Below are 20,952 nucleotides of genomic sequence, written 5' to 3'. Positions count from 1 at the left end.
TGGCTGGGTGGGTGGGTGGGTGCGTGGGCATGTTCATGGGGGGAGGGCATGTGTGCAAAGGAAGCAGGCATGTGAATAACGGGGCATGTGTGTTGGGACATGGTGCACAGGAGTTGGGGGCTTTCCGGTTGGGTGGGGGAAGGAACCCGGGAAACAGAGTGTGCCTTTGTGTGTGTGTGTGTGTGTGTGTGTGTGTGTGTGTGTGTGTGTGCACGTGCCGCCAGTCTGTGTGCAGTGGGTGTGGGTGTTTGTCTCTCTGTATCCGCCTTCTCTCTCCTCCTGGACTTTTAGCCTTCCTGGGCTCTCCTTCCTCATGTCCTGCCTCCTCCCTCTTAAAGCTCAAAGTGGATGTCCTTGTGGACAAGGGGGGCACACTCCAGGACTTAGTCCAACCCCAGATGCTGCCTGAGGCTTCCCTCCTGCTCCCCCTCCCTTTCTTTCCTCCCTTGCCTCCCTCCCTCTCTTTCCCTTCCTCCCTCCCCCCCAAGGCTGGCGTGCCAGGGGGTGGGACATGCCAATCACTGGCTGTGCCTCTCCCGCTGCCAGCACAGGGCGCAGCTCCCCCCGGGAGCCAGGTGTTTGGGTCCCAGGAGACGCTGCAGGCCCCCCGGAGAGGCAGTGAAGCAGAGGACCCCACAGACCCCTCTCAAATCCCATGGTGAGTACATTTGGAAAGGTTTGGGAGGGGCTGTGTTGAGCTGGGTGCAGAAGCAGCAGGGTCCTCTGGGACAGGGCAGGGACAAGGATGAGATAGAAATGGGGTGGACTCTTGAGAGGGGAGGTGGGCAGGGAGGGGTCTAGAGGCCAAGAGGGCTCTGTAGCAGTGGGCATTGGCTGCTCCAAACACGACCTGCTGGTTTTCAGTGGATTTATCTGATGCTTTTCTGGGCTTCAGTTGGCGGAAGAGATGGAGACCTTCTTAGGAAACTCAAACTAGAGTTCAGGAGAGATTAGATGGCCTTGTAGTTAGCAGATCCCTCAGCACCCTAAAGCAGAAGGGGAGGGGCAGGAGGCAGCCCTTGCCACCAGCACCCCGTTGAAGGATGACCCCATGTACATACTTTTGGGGACACCTCCTTCTCTCCTCCTTCAGGGCACCCTGAATCCCACCTCCCCCATCCACCTTCAGCCCCCCCCCAAGATGGATTGAATGAGGCTGCTGGGCAGATGGACAAGCCGGATGCCAAGGTGGGTGTTGGCCCGAAGCCAGCAGGAGACCAGGCAAAGAGCCCCATCACTCTTTGGAGAAAATAAGCACATGGACAGCCACATCACCCAGAGAGTATGGTCCTGGCATGCAGGGACCCCAGAGGGACCACCCTGTCTTTTTAGTATAGTTGGCTTTCGCAAGGCAGGTCACAGTCAATGCAAGGGTCTCTGGCAATACAAGGATACTAATGCACATGTGTGTCCAGTAAGGATGCGTTGAAGCCAGGGGCTCTGATTCTTGCAGATGCCACTTCTAAGACAGATGTCTGGAGAGGGGGCAGTCAGTTCATGAAGACCTGCACCTTAGGGGTGCTTAGTGCCAGTGGAGAGGGCTTACCTCTTCCTACAGTGCACATCTATCCGCAGCTCCACCCCATTGGCCCAGTGCCCCTTGTCTCACTGGGGCAGTCTCCTGTCCCAGGGTAACCAGCTTCTCCATGAGCTGTCTAAGGAAAGATCGCTACCCCTAGACCTCAGCTACTAGGCAAACCGTGATAGCTGCTAAGATATATGCAGGAGGAGGAGATGCTGGAGCAGGGTTACAGGGTACCATTCTTGATTTCCCTGCTGAGCTGGTGGCTGAGGCTTTGGTGGATCTTGACGAGCAATGGGAAGTCCTAAGGTCTGAGCGGAGCTGTCCTAATGTATGGTCAGAGAGAATGAGGGTGAAAGTGGAGAATGGAAAGGCTTGTGGTCACAGAAGGGAGACATAGCAGTCCCATTGGTACTTGAACTCATTCTCCTCACTCTTGGCACAACCCTGTGCTGCCACCACCTCTGTGAGCAGGAAGATAGGCTGCAATGGGGAATGGAAGGGTGTAGTGAGCTTTGTGAGGCGGGAGCTTGGGCTCCCAAGCAGGCAAGCAGGGAAGAGGTGGGTGAATCGTTGAGTTTCTGCTCTGCTGTGATGCCATGGTGATGACTAGAAGAATGGGGGAGGGAAAGAGAGAGAAGAAAGGAAAAGGGGGGAGTGCAAGGAGTGAGGATCTGGGGACATGCAGGGAGGAGGATGAAGGGGCCCAGCATCTCTGATGCTGCACTTGCAGAGCAAGGTCTAGGCTGCAGCCTGCTAACAGCTAGGCTCTTCCCAGCCTGCTTAATGATGGTCAAGTAGCCAAGGCCCATCACCAGTGAGCAGATCAGATCATGGTTCTAGGACAGATGCTTCTCTTTCAGACCAGCGGTGTATTTACGAACAATTTAACTGATGGACACTGACCTCCACTGGGTGATCTGGCACTCCCGTAGTGTCTTGAGCAAAACAAAACACATGAGATTAATTCCACTTATTTACTTCATTGTTTCCAAGGCCAGGGGATCAGGGGTGGAAGTTTTGAGAACCTTTAAGGAATCAAGAGCCACCTGAAGAGGAAAGTTAACCCAGGGAAGCCACCCAGAAAGGCTGGCTTGTGGGCTGTGGCCCCTGCAGAAGGGATGGTTGAGAGCCTTGACCAGGACCTCCTTCTTACTGCATATGTGAGGTCCTCTCTGAAGGCCGTCTCCTCCCGAGTGCTGTCTCTGCCGCAGCCAGGTTTGCTGACAGCTTCCAGCCCCAGAGTAACAAGATGGCCCCGCACTGTCTTAAATCTTCACCAGCATGCTGCCACTCAGTCCTTGACCCGGCTAGGGAAAGTCTAATGTTCAGGAATCCTTCTCCCCAGCCTCCTATCCTCCTCCAGGGGCTTCTTCCCTTTGCCCTTCCTTTTGCCAGCCAGATCCCCAGTCCCTAGGGATTGGTCCAGGGCACTGGCGGTCATCAGTCTGGCCTGCCCTGTGTTAGAGACTCTGACCTCATCTCTTAACACACACACACACACACACCACCACCACCACCACCACCCACATTAACTTAAACACACACACATATGTACACACACCACCACCGCCCACATTAACTTACACACACACACACACACACACACACACACACATATGTAGACACACCACCACCACCCACATCTATCCCTGGACCTCACTTAGCCTCCCTTCGCCTCTCGATAAGACTGGAATTTCTTGAACCATTGCACAGATGAAGAGGCTCTCCATTATTTTTCTTCCATGTTCTCATACCAGACAGTCCTTTACCCAAAAGAACAGAGGCCTGGTGGATAAGAAGTCATAAAAGCAGAGGGACCCCTAAACCCTTCTCTGGAGCTGCTCCTGATCCCCACAGGCTCATCCTCAACCTTCAGAGCCTGAGGTAGTTAAGGAGCCCAGCCCCCACCACCACCACCATTCCATGTATACATTCATGTATTTCTTCCACAAATACTTGTTGACCAATTACTATGTAGCAAGTCCTATGATAAAACAGTAAATGAAGCAAGCAGAGCCCCTAACAGAGTCATGGCTAGGTCTCCCCCTCCCCCACACTGTCTTCATTCATCACACATAAATGACACATACACAGGCCAGAATCTAAATCCAGGACTGTTGGTTGATTCAAGCTAGGGTTTGACGAAGCTTGTGGAGATAGGTAGAGAAACTATTGCGACTCCCCTCACACCCTATCAAGAGCAGTTTAGAGTAGGGGCTCCCAGAGATGGGTCTCAGAGGCAGACGAGTGCATCACTGACAAGCTTTAAGGTCACCTCTTTTTGTAAATCGGAGATAATAGAATCTATTCTCAAGGAGTTATAACAAGTAAATTAAATTATGCATATAATTCGTAGAGCCATGTCTGGTATACTCAAGCAGCCAGTAAATATCAGTTGCTATGATAATAATAGTAATATTATTAAAGGCTCCCAACAGTCTTCATCAGGAGGCCACAGTCCTGGGCAGAAAAGCACTCTCCCCATTTCTTAACACCTTCTTGTACCCAAAATATGAAAGGCTCCAAGATCCCACCCATCCCCACAAAGCTATGGGCTCACCCCCTCCTATCTCCTAGCCTCATTCAGCAATGCACACACTCTCACACACAAACACTCATACTAGAAACTCAGTCCCATCCTACAAAAGGTCTCTCAGGTCAAGAGGGTGACTTGCCTAAAGTGGGTGAAACAAAAGCTTGAAGCCAAGAATCGTCTTAAGGGGTTTCTGCCTGACCCACTCTGCAATCCATAGCCATCAGCTCTTTCCATTTTTTGTTTCTGTTTGTTTAAGATTTGTTTATTTTTGCTGGGAGGTGGTGGCACACGCCTTTAATACCAGCACTCAGGAGTCAGAGGCAGGTGGATCACTGAGTTTGAGGCCAGCCTGGTCTACAGAATGAGTTCCAAGACAAGTCAGGGCTATACAGAGAAACCCTGTCTCAGAAAAAGGAAAAATATATGTATTTGTTTTTATTTTCCATGTATGGGTACTTTGCCTGTATGTGTGTCTGTATATCACATTCCTGCCTAGTGCCTGGAAGTCAGAAGATGGCATTGGATCCCCTAGAGACTGGTGTTATAGACTGGTCAGCCACCATGTAGGTTCTAGGACTTGAGTCCCAGTTCTCTGTAAAAACAGCCCATGCTCTTAACCACCAAACCATCCCTCCAACCTGTCCATGAATGTGCTGACAGGATGTGCTCTGTGAATGTAGAATCAAGTTCCCCTTTCAACCAGAGAGCTAACACTGAACCCCTAGTTCATAAAACTTCTGGAGCCACCACTGAACCCCAGTACCCTGTGTCTCAGCCCCAGGATGATTACAGTCATGAGTAGTAATTCATAACTACCATCTTCCAGTATCCATCAACATATAGTGAACTTCCCCTAGTCAAGAGTTAGAAGTGGCAGCCGGGCGGTGGTGGTGCACGCCTTTAATCCCAGCACTCGGGAGGCAGAGGCAGGCAGATCTCTGTGAGTTCGAGGCCGGGCTGGACCGACAGCCTCCAAAACAATACATTGAAACCGTGTCTGGTAAAAACAAACAAACAAACCAAAAAAAAAGAGTTAGAAGTGGCTCAGTGAGTAAACAAACATGCTTGTCATGCAAGCATGAGGCCTGAGTTTAAACCCCCAGGACCTACATAAAAACAAGCATCTGTAATCCTGGTGCTCCTAAAGAAGGTGGGGGAGAGATACAAGAGAATCCTTGCAAGTTTACAGGCCAGTTAGCCTGGCACAGGCAGTGAGAAAACAACTCATAGTATACACACACACACACACACACAGACCAGGCATGATGGTACACACCTATACTCCCAGAACTCAGAAGCTCGAAGCAGGAGAAACTGCTGTGAGTTCAAGACCATCTTAGGCTACATAGTGAGACCTCAAACTAAATAACTTATAAGCACCTGTAGCAGGTGACTCACAACCACCTGTAACTCCAATTCCAGGGGATTAGACACTCAACACTAGCACCCACACATGTAGCTTGCATTCACACCGACAGACACACTTACAACACGATTTAAAAAAAATGAAAACCCAGCTGAAAATGTAATTCCATTAGTAGTTTGTTCACCTAGCAAGCAAGAGCCCCTGAGCTTAGTCCTTAGCACCCCATAAATTAAATGTGGTAGCTCCCACCTGTAATTCCAGCACTTGAGAAGTAGAGACAGGAGGATCAGAGATTCAAAGTCATTCTCAGCACATAGGGAGCTCAAAGCCTCTGCATGAGACTCTGTCCTGAAGATAGACAGACAGACAGCAGACAGACAGACAGGATGACTGTTAGAAATCTGGCATATGCAAGACCTTAGGTGCAATGCCCAGGAGAGAAAAAGAAGAAGAAAACAAAGAATAACATAGATGCATCATCTCAGCACCTGAAGGCTAAGCTGACAAAGGCCTGCCGAGGTTGCATGGCAAGGACTCAGTAGGTCTTCATGAAACTCTGATGCTTTACCCTGCTGTCACTGTGACAGAAAAGCAGGGTCATGACCACTTGGAACTGCATCACCAGGGAGAGTGGAAGGTCCAGAGTGTGGTGAGAATGTGACTCATTCCCTAGGTCCTCTGCCTTTCTCCTCAAATCTTCCCAGTGAGAAGAAAATGTTACAGGGCCACAGAGCAATTAGCCAAGTAGAACAAAGCCAAAAAGTTAGTGTCAAAATCCCAACACTGCTGCCTCCTGTGGGACCATCTAGGCAAGACTTCCAGCCTCCTCACCTCCAAGGATATTTGGATAATTTCTCTCTGGAGTCCTGCACTAAAAGTATTTGCTTTAACTAGTCACAATGTTTCACATCCCAGCTCCCAGAGGCAGAAGGGTAGGTGGGTCTCTAAGAGTTTGAGACTAGACTGGTTTACAAACTAAGTTCCAGGCTAGCCAGAACTAAATAGTGAGACCCTGTCAGAAAAGAAAATTTAAAACACTTTCATTATTCATGGGCACAAGTTTGTGATGGGCAACAGGTGACCATGTTCCCACCCAGAGTTGATGTCCCTGCAGCTCCCAGTGAAGGAACCTGAGTGAGCCTTCAGCTTCTCCTTAGGGATTTGTTATTCTCTATGAAGCATCTGGAGATGTTGCATTCAGGACCCTGCACATGTCCCAGAGATGGTAGGATGTTCCAAACCCTCCTTTGTACAAAAGAGCAGATTAAGAAAAAGGGAGGAGGGGGCTAGAGAGATGGCTCAGTGGTTAAGGGCATTGACTGCTCTTCCAGAGGACATGGGTTCAATTCCCAGCACCCACACAGCAGCTCACAACTGTCTGTAACTCCAAGATCTGATAGCCTCACACAGACAAAACACCATTGTACATAAAATAAAAACAAATAAATTATTTAAAATAAAAATAAATTATTAAAAAAAAGAACCAGGGAGGAGCTGGGGATGGGGGCTGGATAGACAGAACCCTGTGACAAGTAGACCACGACAGGGAATCAGGAAGAGGAGCAGAGGTTGTCATCTGTGTCTGCTTTGGCACTCCACTCATCAGCTGGGAGACTGTGCCACTAACACATGGAGAAAAGGGTGGCACTGAGCTCCATTCTACAGCCAAGGGTCCCAATGCCGAGATTTGGACAAGTCAAGTGAGGCACTCACCTTGGAGCAAAATTTGAGGGGTCACTGGGATATAGGGTGTGACTAATGGCAAAGCACATGCTTAGTATGCACAAGGCACTGTGTCATGCCCCAGTACCACTGAGAGAGACACAGACAGAGACGGAGACAGAAAAAGAGAGGAAACATAACACAGAAAGATAGAATTGCAATTTAGTTGCTGATTTGCTTTGTTGTTTTTTGTTTTGTTTTTTGTCATCACACTCCTCCCCCTACCACACACAGGGTTTCTCTGTGTAGCCCTGGCTGTCCTGGAACTCTGTAGACCACTCTGTCTTTGAACTCAGAGATCCACCTGTCTGCCTCCCACTTTGTTTTGGGTTCTTAAGACAGTCTCAAGCAGCCATCAAACTTGCTATGTAAACAAAGCTGGCCTTGAACTCCACATCCTCCCGCTTCTACCTCTAGAGTGTCAGGATGACAGGAGTGTACCACCACATCCAGTCTGGAACTTTTTTTAAAAAATCAAATAACAAGAGCAGTTAAGAGCACAGGCTGCACTTCCAGAGGACCTGTGTTCAATTCCCAGCACCCACATGGCAGCTCACAACTGTAACTCCAATTCAAGGAACTCTGGCACTCTCACACAGACATACATGCAGGCAAAACACCAGTGCACAAAAATATAAAAAAATCAAGTAACAAACCAGACTTAGAAGGCTAAGTAAAATAATTCTGAGTTTAAGGCCAGTATGGGCTACGTAGTGAGACTTTGTCTCAATCAGTCAATCAATCCATCAGTACAACAGATTAGCTCTTTTTGTAAATAAAGTTCCATGGGAACCAGGGCCAGGTTGGGAGTAAAGCTAACAAGACAGGACTGAACAAGTGTTGGACTGGATCCTGCCCTTAACATTGTAATCATCATAGATTGTATTTGCATTGATTTTTTCATATTACATAAAATATTAGTTTATTTACTACCAAGTTTGGGAGCACCTTTAAATTTTGTGGCCAAGATACACATCATCCTTGCCCTAAGCCTGAAGAGGCCTCTGCAGGTGGAAGGTGTAGCCTCCCCGCCAGCCAGTGAATCTACTCAAGTTCCTTTGCTGGTCTTTGCTCAGCTCTGCTGCTCCAAAGCACACCGAGGCAACACATGGGGCACTGTACTTAGTCTAAAAGCAAGGAGACCTCGGTAATTAACGCCTTCTATCCCCTGTTGCTTGGCCTCAGTTATTCCCTTTATGCAATGGGCACTAAACAACCCTGAGTTCAGAAAATAAAAGATACTGGCTGTGCAGGGCAAATCCTCAAGATAATGACCACCAGCAACCCCACCAGGGAAGGCCCCAACCTGATCCCAGCCTCCAGCCCACTACCTGACTTTAGTTTAGAAGAGGTGTGACAAAACTGGACAAAAAAAAGATAAATCATATTTTGCAAGATGTGGTAGCTCATGCCTCTAATCCCACCCTCTGGAGGATAAGGAAAGAGGCCCAATTGTGAGTTCAAGGTCAACGTGGTTACATAGCAAGTACAAAACCATCCTGGGTATACATAGCAAGACTCTGTCTCCAGGGGTGGGGCTGTAGCTCAGTTGCAGAATGCTTGCCTGACTGCACAGAGTCCTGAGTCTGGATCATAATGAAGGTGGGAGGCAAATTGTGTTTTAGTGCAATGCTTTTAAAATTCAAATTGGCAAGTTAGTCGCCAGTAATGTTGGTTCTTTTGTTGTGTTTGTTCAGGGTTTTGTGAGTTTTTGTTTGGTAGGGTTTTCTTCTGTTTAGTGATAGGTTCTTGTAACTGAAGTTTCACTGGAAAAAATGACTGGGAAAAACTGTACCAGTCTTGATGGTACATTTCATGTGTGGTCTTCTGCAGGTTCTCTTGCTTTTTCGCTTGGGTCTCAGTTCTGTTACCTGTGAACTTGTGCCTAAGTCATAGGTTTCCACCGAGATTCAGGGTAGGGGTTGGATATGCAGCACAATTTGTAGAATGCTTACCTGGCATGGGGTTCCATCCTCCACACTGTGGAAAACAGGCATCATACCCTGTGCTTCTCATCCCAGCATTCTGGAGGTGGAGGATCAAAAGTTAAGATTTTCCTTGGCTACACAGTAAGTTCCAGGCTAGCCTAGACTGCATGAGATGAGACTGTCTTAAAGGGGGAAAAAAGGAGGTGGGGCAGAGATTAAATGTGGTTGCAGATCATTGGTAGAGTGCTTGCTGAACATGTATAAGGCCCCATGTCTAAGTCCTTACACTACACACACACACACACACACACACACACACACACACACACACACACACGGTTAAATAAGATAATACATAAATGTATAGAAATACTTTAGCCGTGACTGAGGGTGAGCTGTCCAACAGCAACAGGCACCATAATTATCAGTCACGACTGTTGCACTATCAGAGATTTAGGGTCTTGTGCTAGGGAAGAAGCCCAGGCCCTGTGAATGTTGGACAAGCTGGACAAGTGATTTAACACACCCTGTACCCAAAGCCTCCAGGTTTTTGTTGTTGTTGTTGTTTGTTTTGTTTTTTGAGACTGGGTTTCTCACTGTAGCTCTGGCTGTCCTTGAACTGACTATGTAGACCAGGCCAACCTCGAACTCATGAAGATCTGACTGCCTCTGCCTCCTGAGTGCTGGAATGAAAGGTGTGTGTCACCACCCCCAACCTTAGGAGAGACTTTTTTATTTACTAAAATCAATTACATCATTTTCCCCTTCCCTTTCTTCCCTCTAGTCCTTCCTGTGTACCCCCAAAATCTGTTCCCTCTCGAAATCATGGCCTCTTTTTCTCTAATTGTTATTGCTACATAATATTATGTATGTATACATAAATCTATAACTACAACCTGCTCAGTCCATTTACTGTTCCTTGTATGTATATGACTCAGGGCCCACCCCTTGGTGTTGGATAGCCAATTAGGGACTCATCCCTGGGGAGGACTGTTACTCTCACTCCACGCCTAAGCAGAAGGGAGTCCTCATTCCTACATGGACTGAATTAATGGGGACCCAATGCTCACTGTACCTCAGGAGCCATTCTAAGCATTTGATGTTCAAAAACTCATTTAGTCCTCCTAGCAATTCCTTGGGGTGTTAGCTTAAAGATCTTAGTAATCCCTACATCTTAGTGGAGGAATTTATGGTTATAGACATTACATCACTTTGTAAATAATGATCATAAATTAATAATCAACAAAATAAGATGTGGTGGTGCAAGCCTTTAATCCCATCACCTGGGAGGTAGAAGCAGAATCAAAAGTTCATAGTCATCTCCCCCTCTGCTATACGGAGAAGGGAGCAGGAAGCAGGCCTCTACTATATGTGATCCTGTCACGAATGAATGATTTACTTTCAAATATTTCTCTCATTTTTGAGATTATATCATTTCTCCCTTCCCTCCCTCCAAAATTCCCCATATACCCCTCCTTGTTCCCTTGTAAATTCATGGCCTCCCTCTTTTTCCTTAATTTTCATTACATTGTGTGTGTGCATACACCAAATACACAAATACAACTTTCTCAGTCTATATAATGTTACTTGTACGTATGCTTTCAAGGCTCACCATTTGGTATTAGATAACCAATTGGCGGGCTCTTCCTGGGGAGGACTATTTCTCCCTCTCTCAGCATTCCTCAGTTGCCTGTAGATCTTTTTCGTGTAGCATCGAAGCCTTATACCCGCTTCAGCATGCCTGTTGTTATTGCCCTTGTTCAGTTATGTTTAGACAGCTGTGCTGTGAGGCTCTATGGGTATATCTCTGACATTCCTACAAGACACCGTCTCACAGAAAACTTCCTGATTCCCGGGCTTATATAACCTTTCTTTTCCTCCCCTGAGCCTTAGGTGTAGGAGTTATACTACATTGATTTCTTTTAAGATTTACTTATTTTTATTTTATGAATATGAATGTTTTCCTGCATGCATGTCCATGCACCACTTGTGTGCAGTGCCCACAGAGACCAGAAGAGGGTGTAGGGTTCTCAGGAACTGGAGTTACAGACATTTGCAAGCCCCCATGTCTGGGAACTGAAGCTGGGTCCTCTGGAGGAGCAGTAAGCACTCCTAACTGCTGAGCATCTCTCCGGCGCCTAAGGGTGATTTTTGTTTTGTTTTTCAAGACAGGGTTTCTCTGTATTGCTTTGGAGGTTGTTCTGGAACTAGCTCTTATAGACCAGGCTGATCTTGAACTCACAGAGATCCGCCTGCCTCTGCCTCCCGATTGCTGGGATTAAAGGTGTGCGCCACCAACTCCTGGCTGTCCAAGGAGTAATATCACCTATTCGGTAAACGGTGAAGCATGGATTCAAACCCAGAGAGGTTTTGCCTGCTGTCCTGGCACTTGGGGAGGAAGACAGTAGGAAGTGGAGGCCAAAGTCATCCTTGATTACATAGAAATTTTGAGAACCTGTCTGAAACGACAAAACAAAACATGGCAATACCAACACCTTCTTGTTTGTACCGTCTCCCCCAGCCTTTTAGCTAACATGGTGTAGTATTAAATGCACGTGGCCTAGCTTTGGAGTCTAGGTTCTTTAACTGTGGTGTCACACATGCTCCCTCAAGTGTAAAGTGTCTCAGACACATGTGCACCCACTGACAGTCGCAGGCCTTATTGCTCATGTTGTCACATACTGATCTCCTTCCCCAAGCTGAGAGCTCTGTCACAATGACAGTTCACCAAGCGCCATGGAGAGGACTTCAGCTTCACACACTCCAGGTCATATATGCTCAAAGGCACAACACATTAGTCTCTCTGTCACAGACCAAGTCCCCAAGCGATACCAGGACTTGGAAGGCTTTTGCTCAACATTTTCCCCTTAGGGTCTTCCAAACAGTATAATCCTAAAGGCTACAGCTTTGCACTAGGAAGACCCTAAATTTCTTCAGTGGACAGATGGGGAGAAGAAAAAAGGGCCCACCAAATGCACAGCAGCTAGGCTGTCACTGAGTGGGACCCTCAGTCTTCCATCTGCCCGTGCTTTGGCTGTGGCCGCCCCTGCCTCCTGGCCTTTCGTTTTACACAGCCTTAGTGCCTGGGCCACACTCCAGATCCCAGAGAAGTCTGAGGGATCTTCTCGTTCCCCCATGCTGCCCTCTTCTCATCTGGGGCCCAGGAACAGATCAAAGAGGGAGGGGAGCCTCCCACATCCCATCTGTGGCCAGAGCTGAGGCCATCATCCCTGTTGCCTGCTTCTCGTACAATCCATGGAAGAATGTGTAGGCATAAACACACATATGTGCTTTTGGGGTTTGGTTGTTGTTGTTTGTTTGTTGTTTGTTTGTTTCTTTGTTTTTCAAGACAGGGTTTCTCTATGACTTTGGAGGCTGTCCTGGAACTAGCTCTTGTAGACCAGGCTGGCCTCGAACTCACAGAGCTCCGCCTGCCTCTGCCTCCCAAGCGCTACCACCGCCTGGCATACACACACACATGTTTTCAGTGTATTCCACTCCAGAGTCTCCTGTAGCTCAGGTATGTCCTCAGACTCCCTTTGTAGCAGGGGATGACTTTAAACTACTAATCCTTCTGCTTCTGCTTCCCAAGTGCAGGGATTACAGGAGTGTGCCACCACTCCCAACCCTCTGCTTTCCCTGGAGCCTTTGCCTCCTCTTTTTTTTCTTTGTTTGTTTTGTTGGTTTTTTTTTTTTTTTTGGTTTTTTTTATTTGTTTTTCGAGACAGGGTTTCTCTGTGACTTTGGAATCTGTCCTGGAACTCCTTTTGTAGACCAGGTTGGCCTCGAACTCACAGAGATCCGCCTGCCTCTGCCTCCCGAGTGCTGGGATTAAAGGCGTGCGCCACCAACGCCCGGCTCCATAACTCTTTATTTAATGAAAGAATCACACTGGAGCAGCCCGTGCCCAGCAAATGGAGGAACCGGGCTATGATCCACTCCGCATCTCATCACTAATGCCAAGGCTGAAGCCACTCAGTCACCATTGCTCCAGCAAGAAAGGGATGACAGGGCCTTCCTGCTAAGGATGAGCAGGACAGTTAAATTAGATAACTTGATTAGATGCTTAGCACCGTGTCTGGCATGTAGCAAGCCCTTCTTAAATGAAGACTTTAATAAGGTTGAGAGAGGTACTTGGAAAATTTCGCAGGACTGTATACAAAGTAACTCTTCCAGTTTGGCTGCATGAAATTTAGGGGAAACAGGATTTAGGGGTTGGAGAGAAGGCTTGGCAGTTAAGAGCACTGGCTGCTCCTCCAGGGGATCAGGGTTAATTCTCAGCACCCACAAGGCAGCTCACAATGCCTGTAATTCCAGTTCCAGGGGATCTAATGCCCCTCTTCTAGCCTCCTCGGGCACTGCTTACACATGGTATACAGACATACAAGCAGACAGAATACTCATACACATTAAATAAAAATAAATGAATATGTTTAAATATCTTTTTGAAGACAGAATTAGTAGCAATTTCCTAAATTGAAAATCGAGGTTCGAAGTCTGAATGGTGCTGCTGGAGAGAGGACTCAGATCTCTAGCTTTCAAGGCCACCCATGCTGCTGCCCAATCTCCTTGAGGCTGGAAAGCATTTGTTAGCCTTTGTGTGTAGATGCTGGTGCCTAAAGGTGGTGCTGTCTGGCCGAGAGCTCTGAGAGAGCAGAGGCTGTATCCTTTTACTCCTCCACTCAGAATTGCCAGAGGTGCCCAGTGGCCCGGCCAAAGCTCCTGTCCTCTCTTTTCAGGTGATGCCCTTTCTCTGAGGAAAACCTGTGACTGGAGGAAGGGGCTGCTCCTTCATCTCACCTGGCTGAAATGAACACCTCAACGCCCCCTGCTGTCAGCCCCAATATCACCGTCTTGGCACCAGGAAAGGGTCCCTGGCAAGTGGCCTTCATTGGGATCACCACAGGTCTCCTGTCTCTGGCTACAGTGACAGGCAACCTGCTGGTACTCATCTCCTTCAAGGTCAACACAGAGCTCAAGACAGTCAACAACTACTTCCTGCTGAGCTTGGCCTGTGCTGATCTCATCATTGGCACTTTCTCCATGAACCTCTATACCACATACCTGCTCATGGGCCACTGGGCCCTGGGCACACTGGCCTGTGACCTCTGGCTGGCCCTGGACTATGTGGCCAGCAATGCCTCTGTCATGAATCTTCTGCTCATCAGCTTTGACCGGTACTTCTCGGTGACCCGACCCCTGAGCTACCGAGCCAAGCGCACTCCCCGCAGGGCAGCTCTGATGATTGGCCTGGCGTGGTTGGTTTCCTTCGTCCTCTGGGCCCCAGCCATCCTTTTCTGGCAATACCTTGTTGGGGAGCGGACGGTGCAGGCTGGGCAGTGCTATATCCAGTTCCTCTCCCAGCCCATCATCACTTTTGGCACAGCCATGGCCGCCTTCTACCTCCCTGTCACCGTCATGTGTACGCTGTACTGGCGCATCTACCGGGAGACAGAAAACCGAGCCCGGGAGCTGGCAGCCCTACAGGGCTCTGAGACACCAGGCAAAGGTGGTGGCAGCAGCAGCAGCTCAGAGAGGTCACAGCCAGGGGCTGAGGGCTCACCCGAGTCACCTCCCGGCCGCTGCTGTCGCTGCTGCCGGACACCCAGGCTTCTGCAGGCCTACAGCTGGAAAGAGGAAGAGGAAGAGGACGAAGGCTCCATGGAGTCCCTCACATCCTCCGAGGGCGAGGAACCCGGCTCAGAAGTGGTGATCAAGATGCCCATGGTAGACCCTGAGGCACAGGCACCCACCAAGCAGCCCCCCAAGAGCTCCCCAAATACAGTCAAGAGGCCCACCAAGAAAGGCCGAGACCGAGGTGGCAAGAGCCAAAAACCCCGAGGAAAGGAACAACTGGCCAAGCGAAAGACCTTCTCACTGGTCAAGGAGAAGAAGGCGGCTCGGACCCTGAGTGCCATCCTGCTGGCCTTCATCCTCACCTGGACGCCATATAACATTATGGTGCTGGTGTCTACCTTCTGCAAGAACTGTGTTCCCGAGACCCTATGGGAGCTGGGCTACTGGCTGTGCTACGTCAACAGCACTATCAACCCCATGTGCTATGCACTCTGCAACAAAGCCTTCCGGGACACCTTCCGCCTGCTGTTGCTCTGCCGCTGGGACAAACGGCGCTGGCGCAAGATCCCCAAGCGCCCTGGTTCTGTGCACCGCACCCCCTCCCGCCAGTGCTAACAGCCTCCCTCTCCTGCATCCTTCCTCCCCAGCCCCAGGGAGAGGCCGGTGTTCACGAGCTGTATCTTCAGCCTCAGGGCCCTGCTTAGACCTCCCCTGGCTTCCCAGGCCCCTGGGTCACCTTCCTGGACAGAGCAGAGAGACTGCTAGCTTTCCAAACTTTGCTATTCCCAGACAGGGAGTGAAACCCGGGGAACTGGTTTTTCTGTTCCCTGCTGTGTGGGAATAGGCTATTCACCAGGAAGAAGGCCCAGGAGGAGGAGGATCCGGGCTTTGGACTCTGTTTGCGTTTAGGCAGGAAATTAGGAGCCAGCAGGGCCTGCCAGTAATTTTAACGGTGCAGTCTTCCTTGGCCCTGCAGGGGGCCCAAATTGCAATGGGAGATAACGACCCCCTGGGTCTAAGGTGGGAGCTGACACCAGGTTTGGGACAGAGAGCTGGTAACCCCTGGCTGGAGATCCCCCTCCCTGCACAGGCATAGCCCATCCAGGTAGGCCCTAGGCACACTCTCTGGGATTCTCCAACTTCCCTACAAATGTCCCCAGGCCACCCACCCCTATGTGAGTCACATCCAAGGCAAATGTCCAGGTGTGAGCAGGACAGTGATACCAGAGGAGATCAGCTTGACTGAACACACCAAGTCCTGAAGCTGGAGCAGGACCAGATGTCAGGTGTCCTAAATGACCCATTATGCCACTTTCTGGGTTGGGGGAGGGGGGACAAGGTGCCTGATATCCAGTCCCAAACCCATCCTCTCTCCTTGCCCCAAAGTAACCTCGGTCCCTCCCTCCCGGCTCACAGCCATCACCTGGGTGGATCTGCTCTGGGCGGATCTAGCCAGGCCTCCCGCATGCTGCCTGCCTCCAGCCTTGCCCTACACAGGCCTGGCCCAGCCAGCAGGTTCTCTTCTGTAAACTCCCTAGTCCAACCCATGCATGGCCTCCCTGCCACCCTAATCTCCAGGCCCTGCCTGGCCCCAGATGTCCTCTCCTTCCATCCTCAGCATATGCTGAGTCTGTGAATAAAAGCCACGAAACCAGAGGGCACTACGAGGAATTCCTCCCTGTTTTGGCTCAAGGCCCTGGCCCCAAGGCCAGGATGGGACAGGGAAGGCACAAGTACTGCATGCAGGATGTGGGCTGCAGCATTTAAGGTGGATCCAGGAAGGACGGCACGGAAGGGCTAAATCAACCAAAGCCTGTGGGTCCAGCACCCTGGGGGACCGTGGCTCAGGTGAGTGGTGCTAAAGTCAGCAGGCCTGTTCTCTGGAAATGAGGTGGCTAGGTGAAATGCCCCTATGTATTCTGTATATAGCTGCTCTAGAACCTTAGCATACCCAGAGAAAACAGAATTCCTCCAAACTCCATTGTAGACAGGGAAACTAAGGCCCAAAGACCCAGGAGGATTACTTAGGACTATCTCACGAAGAAACACCCAGACTTCCAGGTAGTCCACAGCCTCCTGACCCCTAGACTGTGGAGATGACAGACCTAGGATATTCTAGACCAAAGTAGTCCATCAGGGTAACCCTCAGGCCACAATATTGGTAAGTGTGGTTCCCAAAGTCTAATGAAAAGGAACCTGAAGAGATTAACCCCACAGCCTGAGCAGCTAGGAATCCCAAGACCAACCTTAATGTCGGTGATTTGCTAGTAAAACATACAGAACTCTACAAAGTCGCTAGAGTCACTGTCACAACGAAAGAATTCAGATGCCAATGGAACAGGAGAAAGTGTACAGAGCAGAGTCCCAGAGTAACCAGGCACAAGATGCCAATTCTCTTTTCAGGGAGTCACAGAGTGCTTAATTCGCCAGTAGTGATGTATGGCAGCCTCTACAGCATTCTGCCAGCCAGAAAAAGCACCAGAACCTTGGTGCCTGGTGACTTTACTAGAGGCTGGGCATAGGGGCATGGCTCACTGTCCACATGGCTGGCCTCGGTTAGTGCCCAGCCCATCTAGAGGTTTAACTGTTAGAGTGTGGTCCAAGACCTCGACCGCAAATCATATTTTCAAAACAGATTATCTGGTGTGGTCCAGGGTACACAGATGAGCAAAGATTTTCTTTTAGGTTGGATAGTCCAATGGTTTGCCATGATTCCCAGGAGCCAAACAAGGCCTGCTGAGCTAACAGTGACCCAGACCTGGAGCACCGCTGTCACCTGGGAACTTACATAGGTAAATTCTTGGGGTCACCATGGATTTACTAAAATGGGAATTCTGAGGATGGAAATCAGCTGTCTGTAACCCGCAGCCTCAAAGTGATTCTGGTACAGGCTAAAGTTTGAGGGGGGGAAACTATTCTAGAGGGCTGAGCTCCTAGGTGGGATTAAAAAAAAAATTCTGCAGAGGAAGGAGTGGGGATTCACCCCACACTGTTCACTGCCTGAATTGAATTCCCAAAAACTTTTGGACCTTGAGAGCTAGTCTGGAGGTTCTAGCTGACGAATGTATCTCCTGGTATACCCTGGGCCCAAAAAGGTCCCTGCTCTATCTAGGAAGATCTTTCCTCTTCAGCTAAGCCTGCAGCTTTGGATGGGATGGACTTGGAGGGGTAAGAGAAGAAGAAGAAGATGTCTGCCTAGCCGGCCACTAGTAATCAGTGGGGTGACAAATGTCTCAGTCAATCACACTCACATCACTCATAACCTTTGGAACAGAATCTTCCAACACTGTGGGCAACGGTAGCCCATTAAAAGGTAGATAAGGAGAAGCTTGCCAGAAGCTTCAGGAGATACAGCAGTGTGGGAATGACCCCCAGCTATAAACCCTGTACCCTGTACCATCAGCACAGTGCCTCCACAAGCTGTCAGATGAGACCCTGTGAAGGTATCTTGCCACTACTCCCTTGTAGCCCTAAGTTCCCTTCAGGGACAATGTCCTGCCTGTGTCAAAGGCTTGGAGGTGGAGGGACTGGGTGAGCAGTGGGAGAAAGAAGCCGTGGAGTGAGTGGAACTTGCCTCTACTTAAGACAAGGGACCTGGGAGCGGGACTAGCATCACGATCAGTAATAGGAATAGCAACTTACACTTGTCACTTGTTTCCTGTCCTGGGGACCTCACCATAGTCCTGCCTTGCCCCCCACAAAATAACTTTAGGTATGCCTCCTGTCTTCATCCAAAACGGGGAGCAATGCCTTTGCAGGTGTCAGAGGGATGAGGCAAACGGGTTAAGAGAACCTAGTGGCTGTACCGTCAGTGTCATCACAGAAGAGGCTGCCACAGTTAAAAGCTGAACTAGGTCCAGTTTCTCCCCCAAGCCAAGAAGAAGAAATCTCACATCCTGACATGACTGGGTTCGAAGCGTGTCCAGGAGCACATGGACAGGAAGGGGTGTAAACTCCAGGTGAAATCTGGGTCCTGCAGATGGCTGAAGAAAGAGTTCTGCAAACCAAGGAGCATATGAACCTGAAGGGAGAAGGTGATTGCATGGGCATTCATCCATCCCAAACACGGCACCACTCCTGCCCTGAGGGAGTCAGTGTTTTCACCCCAGGAACAAAGACCTCTTCGTAAGGGGAGAATAAGGTCGCTTTGTGAATGCCACCTCTACTGGAGCCTGCCTAAAGAAGTGGAACAGGTTAGGATCCTCCTACCCTCGAAGCCCCACCCATCCCCATTTCCACCGTGCCGCTTTGCCACCACCTGCTGGCAATGAAGGAAATAGGCTTCCCAAGAAACCTGATATTTGTCTTGGACCAGGTTCCCCAGACAATGGACCATAACATAAAATGATACAGTAGTGATCTTGGTCACCCCAGAAACTACCCCCAAACTTCAGGAGAACCCAAAGCTATAGAAGTCTCACCAGGCCCTATAAACATTCAGAAACAGGCCCTTCACTCTCTGACTAGTGAGGCCATGGATGTGAGGTGTCCTGAAATTTGGGGATAGCTCCATCCAAGTCTCAAAAACAAACAAACGAAAGCAAGCCCCTGGTCTGGAGGCTTCATAGTCTTCCTTTTGGGTGACCTATCCTTGCAGAGTCTCCCAAGGCCTGTAGAGTCATCCTTGGTTTCATTCTCAGTCTAGCTCAGGTTTCACAGGACTCAGAGCTGACTCCAAATTGAAATTGTATTTGGAACTTGCAGAGCAAGAGTGTTGTTTGGGCTGGGGGAGGGGTGGCACACGCCTTTAATCCCAGCACTCAGGAGGCAGAGGCAGGCGGATCTCTGTGAGTTTGAGACCAGCCTGGTCTACAGATCGAGTTAGTTTCAGGACAGCCTCCAAAGCTACACAGAGAAACCCTGTCTGCAAAGGAGAGAGAGAGACAGACAGACACACACACAGACAGAGACAGAGACACAGAGAGAGAGAGTTCTTTCACCAGTTGCCCTGCCAGCCTTGGGCTCTAAAGGACTAGATGGTATTGCCTCTGAGACCTTTGCTTCCACGACAAACCAGGGAAGCTCAACAGTCTGACTATCCCATTAAAAAGTCCAACTCTCCCTTTCCCTGCCCAGCTCTTGTCCTCCTGCCCCTGGTATTTGGTATCTCTGCCTTCCTGGAACCGCCGTTCACACGGTTGCTCAAGCCAGAGACCTGGAAGTCAGCCTAGACTCCTCTGTACTCCCTGTGCCCAGTCTACCTCTAAACAGTTCTCAAATTAATCCTGTTTTCTCCATCGCACTGCAGGGCTCTTGCATAAAGTGCTAAAACAATCCCTCAATTCAGAAGTATCAAACTTGCTCTGTGAAAGGCCAGAGAGCAGACATTTTTTGACTCTACAAGCCAAGAGACAAAAATGAAGGATACACACCACCACTAGTATATTACATAGTCTCTCCCACTGCAGTTGGAGGTAACCATAAATAATATACTAGAGCAAATAAGAATGGCTATATACCAATAAAACTTTATCTGAATCTAACATAATTTTCACGTGTCACAAAAAAAATTGCTCCTTTTATGGTTTTCAGATTTTATTTTTAAGATTTATTTATTTGTTTTATGTGCATGAATATTTAACTGAATGTATGCATATGTATGTGTGTATCACCTTGGAGCCTGGTGCCCATGGAAGTCAGAAGACAGCTAATGGATTACCCTGGAACTGGAGTATGAATGGTTGTTAGCCACTACTATAAGCCTCTGACTCTCTTTCCAAGCCCAGCACTCTTTTTTATGTCTTTTAAAAATGAGGGACTGAAGCCAGGTGTTGATGGCACATGCCTTTAATCCCAGCACTCAGGGAGGCATAGGCAGGCGGATCTCTGTGAGTTCGAGGCCAGCCTGGTCTACAGAGCGAGTTCCAGGACAGCCTCCAAAGCCACAGAGAAACCCTGTCTCGAAAAACCAAAAAAAAAAAAAAATGAGGGGCTGAGCCGGGTGGTGATGGTACACACTTTTAATCCCAGTACTCGGGAGGCAGAGGCAGGTGGATCTCTGTGAGTTCAAGGCCAGCCTGGTCTACAGAGTGAGTTCCAGGACAGGCTCCAAAACAACACAGAAAAAAAAAACTGGTCTCAAAATAAAAGAAAAAAGGCTGAAGAGATGACTCAGTGGTTAAAAGCATTTGGTGCTCTTGCAGAGGACCCAGGTTCAATTCCCAACACCCACATGGTGCTCACAGCCATCCATAACAGTAGCTCCAATGGATCTGATTCCTTCTTCTGACCTCCAGGGGCACCAAGCACAAAGATGGTACACACACACATATGTATACATGCAGGCAAAACTCATCCA

At 49.1% G+C, this 20,952-nt stretch overlaps 1 protein-coding gene across 1 annotated transcript; it reads left to right on the top strand.

The window, feature by feature from the left end:
• Window positions 1-106: 106 nt before the first annotated feature.
• Window positions 107-20,137, top strand: Chrm1 (cholinergic receptor muscarinic 1). Its single transcript, XM_005063879.4, has 2 exons — window positions 107-658; window positions 13,817-20,137. The coding sequence occupies exon 2, from the start codon at window positions 13,887-13,889 to the stop codon at window positions 15,267-15,269; it is 1,383 nt and encodes a 460-aa protein (XP_005063936.1). The 5' UTR covers window positions 107-658; window positions 13,817-13,886; the 3' UTR covers window positions 15,270-20,137.
• The last annotated feature ends 815 nt before the right edge of the window (window positions 20,138-20,952 follow it).

Source organism: Mesocricetus auratus, unplaced genomic scaffold (assembly GCF_017639785.1).
Source record: "Mesocricetus auratus isolate SY011 unplaced genomic scaffold, BCM_Maur_2.0 Super-Scaffold_4256, whole genome shotgun sequence".
NCBI lineage: Eukaryota > Metazoa > Chordata > Mammalia > Rodentia > Cricetidae > Mesocricetus > Mesocricetus auratus.
Note: the sequence above shows the minus strand (reverse complement) of the source record. Positions and strands in the feature narration are given on the sequence as shown.

Excerpts from the sequence above, each read along its gene's own strand:
- Chrm1 (XM_005063879.4), top strand. The coding sequence starts at position 13,887 with ATGAACACCTCAACGCCCCCTGCTGTCAGCCCCAATATCACCGTCTTG.